The sequence below is a fragment of the Anas platyrhynchos genome, chromosome 9 (genome assembly GCF_047663525.1).
Source record: "Anas platyrhynchos isolate ZD024472 breed Pekin duck chromosome 9, IASCAAS_PekinDuck_T2T, whole genome shotgun sequence".
NCBI classification, from domain to species: domain Eukaryota; kingdom Metazoa; phylum Chordata; class Aves; order Anseriformes; family Anatidae; genus Anas; species Anas platyrhynchos.
In genome coordinates, this window is record NC_092595.1 from 17,329,157 (window position 1) to 17,346,055 (window position 16,899).

The 16,899-nt window shown below is 36.5% G+C and overlaps 1 protein-coding gene across 2 annotated transcripts in view; it reads right to left on the minus strand.

Moving 5' to 3' along the window:
• Window positions 1-16,899, minus strand: part of WDR33 (WD repeat domain 33) — a 66,697-nt gene that overhangs the window by 35,939 nt on the left and 13,859 nt on the right. For both annotated transcript variants that reach the window (XR_011811371.1, XM_027464455.3), the window contains exons 2-7: window positions 13,242-13,466; window positions 11,835-11,903; window positions 11,290-11,394; window positions 10,515-10,610; window positions 9,882-10,033; window positions 8,028-8,125 (exon numbers count right to left, since the gene is read on the minus strand). Coding sequence is in view for 1 of the 2 variants with exons in the window: in XM_027464455.3 (XP_027320256.2) it covers window positions 8,028-8,125; window positions 9,882-10,033; window positions 10,515-10,610; window positions 11,290-11,394; window positions 11,835-11,903; window positions 13,242-13,445 (724 nt within the window). In the remaining variant the exon portion in view is untranslated. The remainder of the gene's footprint in view (window positions 1-8,027; window positions 8,126-9,881; window positions 10,034-10,514; window positions 10,611-11,289; window positions 11,395-11,834; window positions 11,904-13,241; window positions 13,467-16,899) is intronic.

Genomic DNA, 16,899 nt, shown 5'->3' on the forward strand with positions numbered 1-16,899 from the left:
TAGCTTTCTCCTATACGGCTGAATTGCTGATCCTTAAGACTGTGCTTCTTTGGAAGCTGACACTTAACGGCCCCAGCATTTAAGTTACAGAAAAAAAGTGAAAAAATACTTTTCTCTATCAAATTTGAATTTATAAAATTTCCGTCAGTTACTTTACCTGCAATACACATGCACACACACACTTCCAGCAGTAGAAATGAAAATATTTTCCCCTCAATATTGCTTTCATTAAAAAATCCTTATCTGGAAGTAGCAAAATTAAATAATAGTTTGGATTTTCACTGTAAAATGAATTTGTCACTTGGAATGTTGAGGCATTCTGCTTTGAAAAGAAATGTTGATTATGTTTGCATGCTTATTCTAACCAATCACTTTTTGCAGAACTATGCAGCACGCGTGTGCTTTGTATATGTAGCAAATGAAGCAATCCTGAGCAGGCCTTCAGTCTAATAATATTAGATATTTTAGTTTTAAAGCTGTTAGATCAACAACAACAAAAAAAAGAGAATCCTCACCACTTCTTGGGGAGTGATAAAAACCTTAAGTTTTGAATCAACCTGTACTGACAGCTTTGTCTCTTTACAGCTAGGAGCCATGGCATCGTTTGCTAAAACAGTGCTCCAAACTCATTGCCAAAATGAGAACAGAATGTGTTCCTAACTGCACTCACACTTGAGTCTCTCAAAGTCATGACACAGAACATAAAATTTTAAAGATATTAGGGAAAAAAGTATGTGTATGTGCACTTTTCATCCTTTTTTTTTTTTTGTTTCTCCCTTCAGGATTCTTATTAGTCCCTTTCTCCTGGTCTGCTCCATAATCCCATTTCAGCATGCACCCCAATTTCAGCTTTGGCTCTGTGTCTTCCTATAAATGTAACATGACGAGCAGAACTGTTTTGTTTTGTTTTTTTTTCATAAGAACATAAGATCAGGCAAGCATGAAAGAGAAAAAAGAACCACTGTATTTTAGGGAAAATATTTCCAAGCTTTCCCGATCTTCTGGTGCCTGGCTGTCCTTATGAACATGTAATGTTGAGTATCCTAACTAAAATACTACTCATATAGTAAAATTTGAACTCTCTTACTACTAAAGTCAGAATATTACTCAGAGATTAATATACTAAGTAATTTAAGCATGCAATTAAAATTACATGAAAGAAAATATCAAAAGCTTGGTAAAATCTATGCTTGCCTGGATACACAAAAGCTTTTGAGTACAGTAACTACAGGATGGTTTAAAAAGTCTGTTTAACCTCCACACACAATAAAAAAAAAATAATCAAGAGGCCTGCAAGGAAAGCTTCTATGCACTGATGAGAAATTTTTTTTTTTTGATGACCTCTAACATTTCTTCAGGAATAGCAAATTTCTGTGGGAATCTATTCTAGATTCCATTAAAAAAAAAAGTGCCTAATTTTGAGTACATATCCATGTAAGATTTTATCAAAAGATGAGTTACAACACTTTTGTAAGAGTAACTCCAGAGCATTCTGTTTCTGCTGAGAACCTTTAATAGGACAATTACTATTGAGAGTAGCTAGAAGGAAGCTACCATCCTGAACGCATACAGGCTACATTCTGTTCAACAATTACACTTGCGCAGAGGTATCAAAAATGTTTTTATCTTAGTATCAGTATTTAAATGCCTATACAGTTTGGGATTTTTTTCATTAATGTAAATGAAATCTGATTAAAGTGTTGCTTTTCCTCTCAAAAACCATATGCAGAACATTAGGATAAAACACACCTGCAGCAGTGGTTCACACCATAGATGAGATCCTGAACACTATGCAGGGTGTTGTGACATATGTTCATTTTGAATGGTCACTACAGTATTTACATTAACAAGCTGCAAGAAAGTTTTCACCTAGTCCAGTATTCACCTACCCTCTGTAATTATCAAACACACAAAACGAAGTAGATGCAAGAAACCCTACTGATGCAATTACATAACTTCTTTTACAAGCATCTGTTATCTCAACCGTGCTAAGACTTGGCTGTTCTGTGAAACATTAGCGTTCTCCCAACATTCCCTCCAAGCTTAACAAAATAGATTAGCAAATAAAACCTTCTTTTAGTGTGAAATCTGCCCTTGGACTTGATGTGACAGATTATGCAACTTTAAACTTCAGGATATTTACCAGGAGGAAAAAAATCATTTCAAAGATGAATCCAAAATAATCTCATTCCCACACACAGTGCCTCTTCATTCTTGTAGTACGAAAATATTGACAGAAGTATCTGTTTGTTTGTTTTTAAAAAAAGCATTGTGCTGTGGTTTATCTTTCATGATCTCTAATACATCAATTGAAAATCCTTTATATTGCTTATTTATGAATTTATTTTTTTTTTGGTAACTCAATACTAGATTCTAGATGAAAATCAGAACTTTAAGACTTAGAATGTTATACTTAAACCATAACATAACTCAGAACAGAACTGTAATAAAGACCAAAAACTTACAGGCTTGTCAGAGACAGAAAGCCCCAAGGGCAGTCTTTGATATTCTCACTTCCCCTGTAACTGCTGTAGGATCAGAGCAAAAGCATCATGAAGCTACCCCCTAACGACCACTTTTTCGTTATAGAAACCAATGAACTCAAGTGTAGTTGATTGAAACAAAGGGTTTTGTTCAATCTGGAACACTTTTTAAATAGAAACCCAATAGAAGCCAACATAGCAGGAAGTTTCTCAACTCTCAGAGACACATTTATGTTCAATACAAGCAGAACTCGGTATTTCACTAAAATCTCCTATAGAGAAAACCAAGATGTTGTAGCATTGGAAAAGCGCATTCAGCGATAATACTGAGTTATGAAATGACATGAACATATTTTAGTAGCTTCGTGCCAGAAGATGTTTGATTCTTCCCATCTACCATGTGGACTATACCCACCATCCTAACAAGCATCAGAGTGATTGAACTCAAGAAAGTATCTTTATTCACACTCCAAATCCCTAGCGCTACTTAACTCTGGAAAAAGAGTAAAGAAAAGAGACTAGGAAAATACATTTTGCTTGATGACTTCCACTGATGAAGCCAGAAATTGTGTACAGTATTTCTAACTCAATCTCACAAAGGCAACTGAGAGGTTTCCTAATAAAATTAAAAAGTGAATGGCAGCAAACAACTGAGACTGTGTCAAGAACCTTGCATAACTCCAAAAAAGAAGCATCAGGGCTGGCACTACACATACAGCTGAAGTGCCCAAATATGTCAGATGGAGCAAAAATCATCTGATCACTCTGAAAAGAGACCCTCACATCACAGAGTCATTATTAACATCCTACTGAGATCCCCAACATTATTCGTGTCTAAAACACATGAAAAGTTTGATGCACAGCTGTTTGGAGTGTAACTGTACCTCAACAGACTTAGCTGCAACCTAGTTCCCACTCTCATCCCATCCCAAGATTTGCTTTGGTAATGAAGATTCACAAAGATCAAAGACCTAAAGTGTAACTGGCATACTAAAGCCCAACAACAAAGAAGAGTTTTAACTGATTCTATACTCACATTTCAAATGTATATATATTTTTTTAAGTTAAAAAATTGAAGGACTTGCCTTCTCTACACAGTATCAGCATAAATGCATTTCTTGAATTTAATGGGTTTTCTACCCCTACAAATGTAACAAAAACAGGAAAAAAAAACTCATATGGAAGAGAGGGAAAAAGAAATCGATGCTATTTTCATCTTTTCTTTCACATCATCCAATGGTGTGAAAGAAATCAAATATAATGTTCTATTACATGCCAGGAAAAGGTAACAATTTGAAGCTACGCTGCTTCCAAGGCTAAGAGTTAGCTACTAAAATATGTTTAATATTGGAGGACTAATATGAAGATATGGTTCTGGTTTCTTTCATCTACTGAACAGACCTCCAAAATTTAAGTACAAGATTTGCCATTTCAATAAGGTAGCAGATAGCAAGAACTATGAAGAGATCCTTCACCCTTCACAGTACAAGATACTTAAACAATTAGAGACATTACATGATACTTCATTTGTTTATGAAGACCCAAAAAATAGAGTAGAAGGGAGGAAGGAAGGAAGAAAAAAATTATAGCTGTGGAGATACCTTTTTCAGATATTGTGAGCAAATGAGAAATAATATAGTATAGCTATTTCAAGTGTGCATGTACACAACATACATGTTATTTTGTTGGTAAAGAGATCTACTTAAGCCAGAAAACCTTTGAAGCCTGAGAACATACAGCTAACCTGGACTTCAGAATGAGAACCTTACAGTTCTCCCAAGTACCCATTTCAACTGGATGTTATGTGCAGTGTGAAGGAAAGAAGGAGTGACAATGAAATCGACAACATTGAAAATTGAATTTGTAGCCTCCTAACCAATGGTTTCATGCTGGGAATAATTAAGAAATCATATGTTCACAAATAATCTACCTAAAATGTTTTCAGGAATACAAAAGTACAGACCCAATGCCCAGAGATCCCCATCCATCTGTCAAGTCGCTGATAACATTAATTTCTTAATAAACAGAAAGGGACATCAAGCTTTCACTGAATGTTTTTTGTTTGTTTTTTTAAAAAAAAAAAAAGTTTCAGGTGTAATTAGCACTATTAAAAGCCGTTGACACAGTTCACACAGAATGGGAACTGTTTACATGAGTCCTGGCATTAACTTCACTGCAGTTGCTTAGACTGAAGATCGAACAGTGTTTTGTTATGTGTCATTACAGGAAATGCCCTTCAGAGCCACAGACTATTGACAGGAAAACAACATACTGATATTCCATTGACTGCTTTATATGTCCTCGTATTTAAAAAATAAAATAAAATAAAATAAATTCAACGAGTTAGATTCCTACCAGTACTTTTTAGGAAGTACACCAAATATACTTGTTACCATCATTTTAAAATAACATTATAGAAAGTAACATAGCCAGAAGCTACTGCTGCACAATTAGAATAAAAGCTTTGCTTCAATAGAAAAGACAGACCACAATCAGTTTGAGGAGAAACAAGAAGGTATGTGACTTTGACATGATGCCATTTCCCCCACCTTCAATCTCTTTTAAGGTAATTCACTTTAAGATGACTGACTTAAGGATCCCCCAAAGAACGGAAGATTTTTATCCTATTTACTTTTTCATGTTAGTAAAAAGTCGCTTGATTGATTTGCACATAATTCTAACAAAACAGAAAACCCCATACAGAAAGCCATGGTGGTAGAAACAGCAGGAAAGCAACATAAATCAGTGAAAAGCTAGGCAGCAAAGGGACTCTAAGGAAGATTAAAGAAAAAGGATCCAGAACTTCTGGCATTATGCATGAAGAACAAGACAGGGTGCACTGTTTGTTTTCAATTTGACCAAAATGGAAGCTGGACAGGTAAAACGTTCTGCCTCATGCTGAAAACGTCTTTAATGAGTGATTTAGCTCATATGTATTATTTATTAGCTCGTTGCATAGCCTACTACAGAGAGCTGAAAGAACTCCAGCAAAACCTCTAAAACAAGAAGTCCCACATAATTTACCACTTCCAATTTGTTTTCTCAACCCTTAGAAGTTATGACTAGAATTGCTCGTTTAGACCGCTTTTGAGTAAAGGGAACAATTTCATTGAATAATGGAAATAAATTGTATCAGTTGATTCCAGTGCAAACTGAAGTGTCTATAGTAAATCCGCAGAATATTTTCCTTTCTATACCAAAGCTTATCCCACTACCTTTAAAATTCTTTGTAGAATTGCTTTAAAAGCATTCTCTAGCATTAAAGTTCTTAAGTCTGCTTTTATAAGCTACATTCTTTAATTGGTTGCTAAGAAACAGAGAAGTACAAAGACCAATATATTTGTTTTATCCTTGAGTGATACATTTTCTTCTTTTGTGAAAGTGACTGCAAATTGACAATTTCATTTGAATTTGTAATTGAGTGACATAACCTGAAGAGTACTACAACATACTAAGTGAAGCTTATCTGAACTATACTGTAGTATAACTTAAACTTCACAGCATCAATATTAACCAGAACAGCTGAAACATGGTTTGTGAAGGTAATAAAAACTATTTATCAGGGTATTTGATATAAACACTTTTTGTACATAATGTAATATAGTGAAGTTCCACCAGAATTTTAATTTGCAGATCACTGTAACTTTGGAAGGGCAATTACAAAATAATTTAGATTTTTAAGGCTGTACTAAGCAGTGTATTACCTAAAGGCAAAATGCACGTGGAGAAGCAAAAAGCTGAAGATCAGTTTCTGAAAGCCATACACACTAGACTCCGAATAATTAACGAAAGTATTTTCCACCAAGGAAGCTATTTAAGTGTTTCCCATACAGCTCTCTCAAATACGTTTTCTGATCACTTAAATAGTGCTAGGGAATAAAGCCAAAACTAAACTTGTATGTTTTACAGAAACATCCCCCCCACACTCCCCAAATACCCAGTGTATGTGTTTGTAGGTTGTTTCTTTTTTTTTGTTTGGTTGTGTTTGTTTTGTTTTTTGGTGTTTTTACTTGGCAGACCTTACTTATCTAACAGCAGAAACAAAGTAACCTGGCCTGTCTAATTTTATCCAGAAATGTGAAGTCTTGGAAATATTTTCAACTTATATAACAAAGTACACTGCTTCTACTTGTACAATGTACCCACAAAGATTTTCTTTAGAGAGCTGTTTTGCCAACTAAAAATTGTAGATGGTAATATATATGAACTACAAGACATTAAAGCAAAATTCTATTTAAGATGTAGTCACAGTGTTCAAGTACACCATGTAACAGAAGGAAACGTAGTGTAAGTTCTGTTTTCTATGGTGTAAATTAAATGCTTTACTCCTTCTACTTTATACAGAACATTAAGAATGTAGCAGAATTTGAGTTTTTTGTAATCTTGACAACTCTGCGTGCAGGCAATCCCCATTTCCTCCACACAATTTAAATGTGTAGTTAAGTACAAACCTGGAGGAGGATACAGAACATGTATAGTGCAGAATGACTTATTTTGTAAAGCCTCAAGGAGAACGTCCCAATACTGTTTGAGTGCTTTTGGAATAATGAATCTAAATGATGCCACCTAGAAATTTGCTTGGTAGCTCCTGTAAAGAACACATCTACAGTAATGCCTATACACAGCTTCCAATAGAAAATCATTGTTGCAAGAATGCTGGAGCGCAGTATCTTTTCCAAGTGGTGGTGTTTGAAAGTAGTGCATTAGTAAAGGAAGAGCTTAAGAGTCAAGAGAAAGAGATCTATTTCATAAGAGAAAAGAAAAATCCTTAGTTTGGGAAAGCAGTGAACAAGCTCAAACACCTACAAGCATAATTCCATGTTTTTATTGCATATCTTCTTTGCAGTTTATCTACATGCCTACAGTCCCCAATCTCAAGGTACCCTTTTATATATCCTCCTCCTATATACCTTTGACATCTTCTGCAAGAAAGGAATAGCTGTCAAAACCTATTTTTGCAATTCAGTAAGACTGCAGCAAGAGAGGGAACAAGCTCTACACAATCAGCGGAAATGCACCAGAAGTTAGTGTACACAGATGTTGGACTGAAAAATCCTTTGCATGTGCTATGCATGATGCAATCAAAACGCAGTTGTTTTCTCTAAGCTCTCCTCTTAAGAACTGAGAAATAGTGACTACCTTGCCTCCACGTAAATCAGAATGAAAGGCACTCCCATGAAAAGCATGGAATCCTCAACATGAAAATGTGTGCTCTGAAGGAAAAGCGGTCACAAAGATTGAAGCCTGGAGAAAGGTAAATGTATTGCTGATCTAGAAAAGCAACAGGGGTAGAAAAATGTCCTTCTATCCACCCCCATCGTTAAGAGTTTAAGTGGACAGTAAACAAAGTAATGTCGTTGTGAACTGCGGGTCTGAGCTTAAGGCACCTACAACAGCAGCCAAACAAAAAATTGTTTGGAGGATTGAAGATAGGGATGTAAAACAAAAATGTAGACAAGCTGGTATTTCTGTACTGTGAACACCTAGTTAAAAAAAGGTTTTCCCCCTTCTGAAATACCCCATCAGTACTTTTGGTACACATACCTCGAAGAATTCTCTCCTCATGGCAACGTAGAAAGTCCCAGATTCTAACAGTGCCGTCGTCAGAGCATGTAGCAAATTTATTATCCGTGGGTGAGAAACTGTTACATGAAGACACACAGCAGGGGAAAGAAGTCAGCATTTAACAGATTATCTATGCTTCTCAGACAGGGCAAAATTATACTGTAAGGTGTTATACACTGAAAGATGCATTTGAACATAGGGACTTTTAAGTGAATATGGTGCCTGCCACTTCATCACAAGACATGAATTTAGCATAGGATTACTATTGCACTGCAGTCCCCGGTGAAATGAGAACTCCAGAATTTATTCTTAGCACCTTCCTACCTATGACTGCATATAGTAGTGCCTTCTCTGCAGCATGAGAAGCAATGCCAATGACTTGGGAACTGTCACCCTAGATTTTCATGTTTGGCAATACCAATAGAAAGTGACACTGTGTAGAGGCACAGGAGAACAGTTCTTGGGAAAAAACTCTTCGGCCACAGTTATTTTGCAGCAGAAAAGCAAAAATAAGGGAAAGCTGGTCATAGGAAAAAGCTAGTTGGAAAAAAACAATATATAAAACAAACATAAAACTCATTGTAAATGGAATTTGGAAAAATATCCCTTCTATTGCCAACCCCATTGACACCCTGAAAAGATTTCTACAGACACAGAAGCAGCTTCCAGACTGAGCAGTCAACATCTCTTGATGGAAGTCACTGGAAAAGCAAGGAGTTATTTAGCCAAGTGATTAAGGCCAGAACATCCCCAGCAACTGACAGCACTCACTCCCTTTCTGATGCAGTGAAAGTCCGTGAGAGAGCCCTCTTGAAATCTTAGGATCTTTATGATCAGGAGAGAGCTTAAAGTAGAGAAATTCAATGTATGGCCACAATATAGTCAGACAGTAACTGAATCCAACATAAGCACTTTTCATAACCAAACTAACAGAAAATGCTACACCTATCAAAGAAAAATGGTGACTTTAGTGGAACACGTTTTAGTGGCAGTGAACCTTTACCACCAAGGGCCAGCACCTGAACCTGAAGAATCACTGCTTTAGCTTCATTTGGGGTCTGCAGCTTCTCTTCAGGCTTACTTTAAAAACAGTTCTTCTACTTCCGTATCTTATTAAAGATTATATGCAGGTTTGCTTTAGAGACACCCTTCATTTACATCTTACTGATAGTATCACTTTAGATTCCATTTTTTTTATATGTATAGACATTTGCACATCTGAGGCATCAACACTGAACCAAAGAGAATATCCTATGGTCTTCTTTTCAATGGCTTGCTTACAGTTTCAGGCTTGAAGAACCCATTCAGTATTAACATTAGACTTCTGTATGTGGCAGTCTGCGTTGGTATTTAGTATTACTGGAAGTCTTGGCTTCACCAAGCCAAGCAGTTCTTCACTTTATTTAGTGTTTTATTATTTTGTGAGAACTATGCAGGTGTTTTATTTCTGAAGGCTTTATATTTTATTCAGTTACGTTATTAAAGACTGAATTCTTTATTTGGAATGAAATTGTTGTCTTACACAGTGCGTATAAAAAGGAATAACTGATACACATCGTCACCATATAAAAATGAAAAGAATACCAGTGCAAAATGCGGCAGACAAATACATCTCTAACATATTGCAGAGGCGGATACTGGGACAATACTAGTTCAGAAAGGTGCCAGCAAAACGGTGAGAATGTGGAAACAAAAGAAAATATTGTGTTTATGTGGTGCAGGAAGTTTCCCAGAATCTGACAGAACCCATGCATTTCTTCACCCAGAATACACTTAGAGAACAGTCTAATCATCGCAATAGGTACTACAGAAAATGGTATATTGTGTATAAACCTGGCCTCTCTAATCGCCTCCTTATGTGCCTGGAACATCTTGACGTTGTTCATGTTGGACTGCCAGTATTTCACATATCCCCCATGGTCTGCTGTCAGCATCCACATATCATTGTGTGACCAAGTCATAGCCCTTACTGGGCTGTCGTGAGCCTGTAAATTCAGAAACAAAACATCTAGCAAACTTGTTCAAATACTGTCTGACCCAAACAAACATCAAAGTTTTAACAAGTTCCTACTTAAACTGATTAAACAAAAAAATGAAAACAGTAACGATCCAGTGAGATTCAATAAATTCTTGTTGGGGGGAAAAAAACATTCCCTTGTACTGTATACAACTGCCCTCTAAATAAAGAATATATACATATTGTTTCCAAATTATGTTGTTTTAGTATGAGTAGTGAGTCCCTGAGAACAGTTAGTAAAGCATACGGAAATGGAATGAGAAGCATCACAGTCTGACATAAGGTCAGAGCAAAATAAAAAAAAAAACAAAAAACAACAAAACACCCTGAGGCTCCCATTACCACACTTAGATCACTGGCCCACGATGAGGAGCAGGTGAAAAGTTTTTCCCCAAAACATGCTCCGGGACCTCAAGGAAATGCACAGAGACCTTGACAGATGAATTTACCTGTAATATTGTTTCAAAATTGAAAGTCAGTCCATTCCACAATGTGAACTCTCCACTAGATGCACCAGTAACCAAGCGTCTCCCCTCAGGAGTCCACTGCAAAAAGAAAGATTTAACTGTGCATTTAACTGTATTTATTTAATAATTTAAAGATTTAAATTTTAAATTAAATTTTAAAGATTTAACTGTAGCATTTCTTCACAACCCTCTAAATAAATCTTAAGCTTCTTCCAGGGAATTTCAGAACTACTATTTACTAAGTGATTGGCTAGTGAATGCAAAATAGACAAAAATGTAGAAACCAGAGTTTTTGAATTTTGTAACAAGAGAACAAAGCTAGCCTGCTGTCGAACCACCAACAACAATTTAACCAAAGAGAAGAAACAGTTTATTGGCATCAACACACTCCTAGCAGACAATACTAAACAATACTGTTGACATAATGGAAAAGTTGTTAAAAGATGCTACAGGAGTCAAGGTGCACAAAGACCTAACTGCCTTTTATCTGATTACTAGTCCCCAAAACAATCCGAAAAAAAGATTAAATGCACCCCAAACTCTGAAAGAAGTACTTTGTACTCAGACCTTACCATTTAGTTTCCTAAAATCCACCACAAAAAGCCTATAAGTAGGCACAGTAGTCATCCGTGTATCCTACATTAGTTTTATTTGAAAATGCTTTAACTGATCTGATCCTTTGTTTCTCTCTGCAGTTAAGAATATCACGACCTTAAAATTAGACAATACAACTAAGTAAATCCAACACTATACTCACCCTGACAACAAATACTGGGCATTTTACTTTATTAGTAGATGTCCGAACAAATTTTGTTGTTACAGCATTCATAGGGTTGTTCAGCATTCCTATGGGAGGGACCAACTACAAAAAGAGAAAGAGATTTAGAAGTGACATTTCTAACTAGAAGGAAAGCATGCATTCTCAACACCCATTTCTAGAAAAGCAAGTTTTTCAGTTGCAGGAATATTATCAGGAGTAAGTCCGTGGAAGCAGACTGTATGAAACAGAAGTCTGTATGATTTACCATTTCTAATCTGCAGAACAAGCATCTTCAAGAGCAATGTACTGAGCTCATTGTGTTATGAGAGTTTATGGTCATCAATTAAAAGGCTACCCAATTGCAGTTTCTCATGGACAGATTTCAACAGAACAAAATAATGTAAGGAGAAGACTCCCTTCATATATTTGAGACCTCTTGTGGACAGAAAGATAATCTCAGCTGACAGGCAGAGTTGCTCTGATTTTCTGGACCAATTTTATCTACAGAACGTCATCAGTTTCAGAAGAAAGATTTTACTTACGTCATTATAATATCCTGCATCAGGCTGGATTGCTCGCATATCTCGCTGGTCTCTCTGCCATACTCTATTCTGGAAAGAAAAAAACAACTTCTAGTTCATATCACCACTACTTCACTATTAAACAACAGAAAATAACGTGTGGACAGCCTGGTTGGCAAATCCCAAAGCACAGTGGCCTAAGCATCAAGTAAAGATAACATAGCATTGAAATGCAAAAAACTTAAAAGACCCAGTGATAAAAATACCTTGTGTATGTTAAATTTGACATGCCAACAACAACTTTTTAAAAGTATTTTACATAGTCATTAAAATCGGAAAAGATCTCCAAGATCATCTGGTCCAACCATCACCCTACTATCAATGTCACCCACTAAACCACATCTCCAAGCACCACGTCCAACCTTTTCTTAAACAGCCCCAGGAACACCCCGACACCACTACCACCCCAAGCAAACCGTCCCAATGCCTGACTACTCTTTCTGAGAAGAAATGTCTCAGAATTTTCAACCTACCCCCCACCCCTTTTTTTTTTTTTTGGGAGGGGGGGCATTCCTAAAATATTAAGAATGTTTTAATATTTGGTATTTAAACAGATCTTAAACAATAACTTACAAATTTAAGTAATACAAAAATCTTTGAATTGTTAACATCTACAAACTACAATCATGCACTGGCCACAGCAGACCAAATTCAGTTCATCACACCTTTGCAATGTTGCTGTTGAGATTTGAACAATTCCTCTATCTGCAGATTTGATTCTCTGTCTTCTGAGCTAATGGTCAGCATTTGTAGAGTACATCTTGATCAAAAAATTTTATTTACGAAGAAATGTATACCACCCCATCAGGAAAGCTAAATAATCACTTTTCACAGAACCACTGCTTCAGAAAACTTCATTAAAGTTGCTCTCTGTCTTTTAGGAGTACAGAATAGGATTTTCAGAGACCACAGTTCAAAACAGTGTTATTTACTAAAATGAAAATACATTTTATGGTGATCTGGTTTTGGAGGACAAAGGGAAATGGTTTATTTCCCACTTCAAGAACTTTTTATTTCAAAATAAAAGAATGATTACATTGTTTACACTGAGTTGTGCCCACCAAGAACTCAGAACATTGCACAAGACATTCATATGCACTCCCAAGTTGTAATTCCAAGACAGACAATGTTAAAATTGATGTTTCCAATTTAACTGTAAATCCAGTTGCGTATATGTGCAGTTTTATTAGGAATGACCAAAAACGTGTGTTCACCCTGTACCAAGTTTACAGGCATTTGTCACTTAGTTTGAAAATGCAGCAGGAGATATCTCAATATTCCAGAGTGCTCTACAGACATCTGGAAAACGGAATTCCACATTTCATGAAGGAAAAATGTTTTTCAAACAAAACCAGAAAATTAACCAACCTCCAAATATTTAATTACAGAGGGATTGTAGTCTATAGTCTTTCGGTTCACAGCTTTTCGCATTCGTTTTCCATCAAAAGTAAGCTGTTGCATTGCTTGCTGCTGTGCAAAGTCAGGTCTTTTGTAGAACAACTGCCGAGGCGCCTGGTGCTGGAACCTCGGCATATGGAAAAATCGGGGCGGGGAGCCAATTTCTGTGGCCATGGCTGTCTTGTTTCTGAAAGACTGAAAAAAGGAAAAGAATAGGTTACTACACAATAATGATAAAGCTGCAGTATTAATACTTCCAATAACTTAAGTATAAATAATGCTTCTACCCAGTAAACAGGACTTCTTTAAGTTACATTTGCAGCGTTCTCTGAACAAGTGTTTTTCTTCCTCTGTGTCACATATCACTCACCTTAAAGTGATCAACTTGCTTTGAACAAGTATTGAGAGGAATTTTGTACTGCAACTGATCGCTATTAAGTCTCTTTTATTATTGCTTAACTGTGCAGGAAAAGGATGTCCTCAATAAGAATAATACAGGCAAGAAACAAGCAGCTCCTTCCAAACAAGGTGACACTTCAGATTCAGTATACAGCAGGAAACACCATGGTACTTGCCATTTAAACTATTAACAAGGAAAGAAGTTTTAAAGGACTGCCCTAAAATCTTACTCTAGGATGCAAAAATAAAATTACATTTCCTTTACATAGTTTATAATAAACACACCACAGATCACTTTCTGCCCTAAGGTACGCCTTCAATGCCATTACTGTAAAATAAATCAATGATGCAATTTTCAAGATGCTCTAAGAATAACCAAATATCGCCCCTGTTGAGGTTTAACCCAGCCAGCAGCTCAGCACCACATAGCCATCCACTCACTCCAACTAACCAATCCCAGGTGGGATGAGGGAGAGACACAGGGAAAAAAAGGAAAAAAAAAAAAAAGTGGGTTAAAATAAAGAAGGCTTAATGAGACAGAAAAAAAAAAGGCAATAATAAATAAGAATAAAAATAATGTACAAATCTAGTGATGCAAAATGCCATTGCTCACCACCAGCAGCAATACAGATTTTTTTTTCTGACAAAGAAAAATTAGCCTAAAAGTAATTTTTAATTCTGTAAAATCTCCAAGTGATACCATAGCAAGCTCCTCACAGCTGAAAACTACAAAATACAATGTTTTTAATGTAAATACTGACTTCAGATTAAGTATTGACACATGCTGAACCAGTGAAAACTCAAACTTAATTTTCAGCTAGCAGTCCTCTTGTCCCCAGGTTGTAGTTTGGCATTAGTTTTAAACCAAAATAAATTGAAGAAAGCAAAAAATGCTGAGAAGCCTTACTTGCACAAACGCTAACATGCTTACACAGAGTCAGCGCGTGTTTACTAACAGGAATGAAAATGGAACTGGTAGAATTCAGAACAAGAAACTGAAATCTGCTTGTACGCCCATGAATGCAATTTCCTGTTTAATTAAAGTACTCGGACCCTCAATTTGAGGGAGCTGGAAAGGTATTTCAACCACTGAGCATACAGCTTTATCTTACCTTTTTTAATCTTAGTAATTGGAAAATGTTTCAATTTTTTGAACAGCGAAATAAAGGTCAGAGACGCGTTAGATATAAAAGAGGGTATGAAATAGCGCCGCGGTGCAGGCTGCCCTTCCAACACGCGGTTGTTGGTATGGGGCAGGGCTGACACTGCACGGGCTTTGCAAACCTACAAGTCACACGCTCCTTCCTACTGCTGACCGAATGTGCGTCAGGTGAACGGCAACAAGCATCAATGACGACATCTGGCTGTTAGCTATGAAGACAAAAGTCTGAACTAAAATGACATTTCCTTAAATGAGGTCAAAAAATTTAAGACCGTTGGCAGGAATAGCATCTTCTATTAGACCAATTTGTGTACCTGGAAAAAGAACTTTTACATAAACAAGCCTTCATATTTGCCTGAAAGCTGCTCAGGAGCCAGCAGCCTAATAAGATACAGCGTTTGGAGATAGACCTAGTAACATCCCTGTCACCACACCATTCCTGAAACATTAAGCTCCTGGCATACTTCCTGCGTGAGAAAGTTCTGCCAAGTACCCCAACACTATCTCAGATTCTCCTACAACTCTTAGGAAAAGAAAACTAGAAAAAAAAATCCAGTTCTAACTACTCTCAAGTCTGAAGATACCTTTAAGCCAGAAAAAAAAAAAAGTAACTTTTCAAACCCACACAATATCTGTATTCCCTTATAGGCAATGGAAAAATGAATTTCAAGAACCAAGAGTAAGAAGGCAGACACACACATGCTGCAGCTTCCAAAACACTTTGATCAGGTATTTGCAAGAAGACTTTATATAAAATGCCTTCTTAGAGAAATGCTCCAAAGCAACAGGTTAATTCACCCATCACTCTCATCTTTCAGAAAAACAGATCTCCTGAAAAAAAATCTCTTTCAAGTGTAGGTAAATAAACATTTGCTATGTGAGCCATTTTAGACTGGACATTCCCAAAGCTATTGCAAGCAGACTCTGGCTTAGATTGTTGCAAACACCATTCACTTAACAGGAGTATCAGAGGAAACAAAGGTTTATGGTTATCAAAGACATGTGAATGTTAGTTACACCTCTTCACACTTAGGCCCTGCTCACTGAGGTCGTGGTTGTGACAAAACCATGTGACAAAACACAAGATGACGCAGGATTAAGGAAATTAAGACTTTATGTTCTTTTTTAAAAACATGTTTTCTCCAGCTTTTGAGATCACTGCCTCCATCACAGAAAGCTTCCTACATGCAGTTGCAAACTGTATGAATTTACAGAAGGATTTAACCCAGCTGCTCATAATTATGTCCTTCTAATAATGCCTCAAATATCATGTTTTTATTCACATAATATTCTTACACCCAAGTCATCTTTGCATATGTCATAGCTATAGCGCGCAGGTGTGTGTGTATATACACACAGCGAATGACGTTTCCACAGAAGTTTTAGAAATGAAAGGTTTTCCTGTGCAGTCAGTTACCAGATCAACACGGAACATTCACCTCCAAGAACTCCTACTTGATCCAGACAAACACAGCAGTTTAATATTGAAGCTACCAGTACCCTAACTTGTCTTGTGCTTCTGAGACCAATGTCTCTACAGTCTCTCCCTTAGCTTGCTTGTATCAGCTAAAAAACTGTCTGTAAAGTTAAACTTTAAAGGAAAACACTTTTGCAGTATAACAAATAGTGAAAATTAACTAATTATTTGCATTGCAATAGCACATTGGAGTCCAAAATATGATTCAGGTCATTCAGTGGAAAAAAAAAAAAAGAAAACTTTTATAGAACTAATTCAGCTTTCCCAGGCAGAAAGTACAAGATAGCCCCACAGTGCAAAGTCAGCATTAACGAGTCATTGTTCAACACATCAGTAATGCCCACTTCCTTTGACTGGAGAAACGTTACTAAAAGGAAAGAAAGCTGCAGTTATACATTGTAGGTTTAACAGCTGTGCTTGTCCAATTTCAAAAATCCTATGATGAATAACCAACACCCTGCATTAAGAAACCCTTAAGTATATCTAAATAACAAACATCAGACCAAGTCCAACACGTTATTCGGTGCTGAAACTTTGCAAGCGAAGGCATTCCAAAACATTCTCCCTTTTTTCATACTTTGAAACAACAT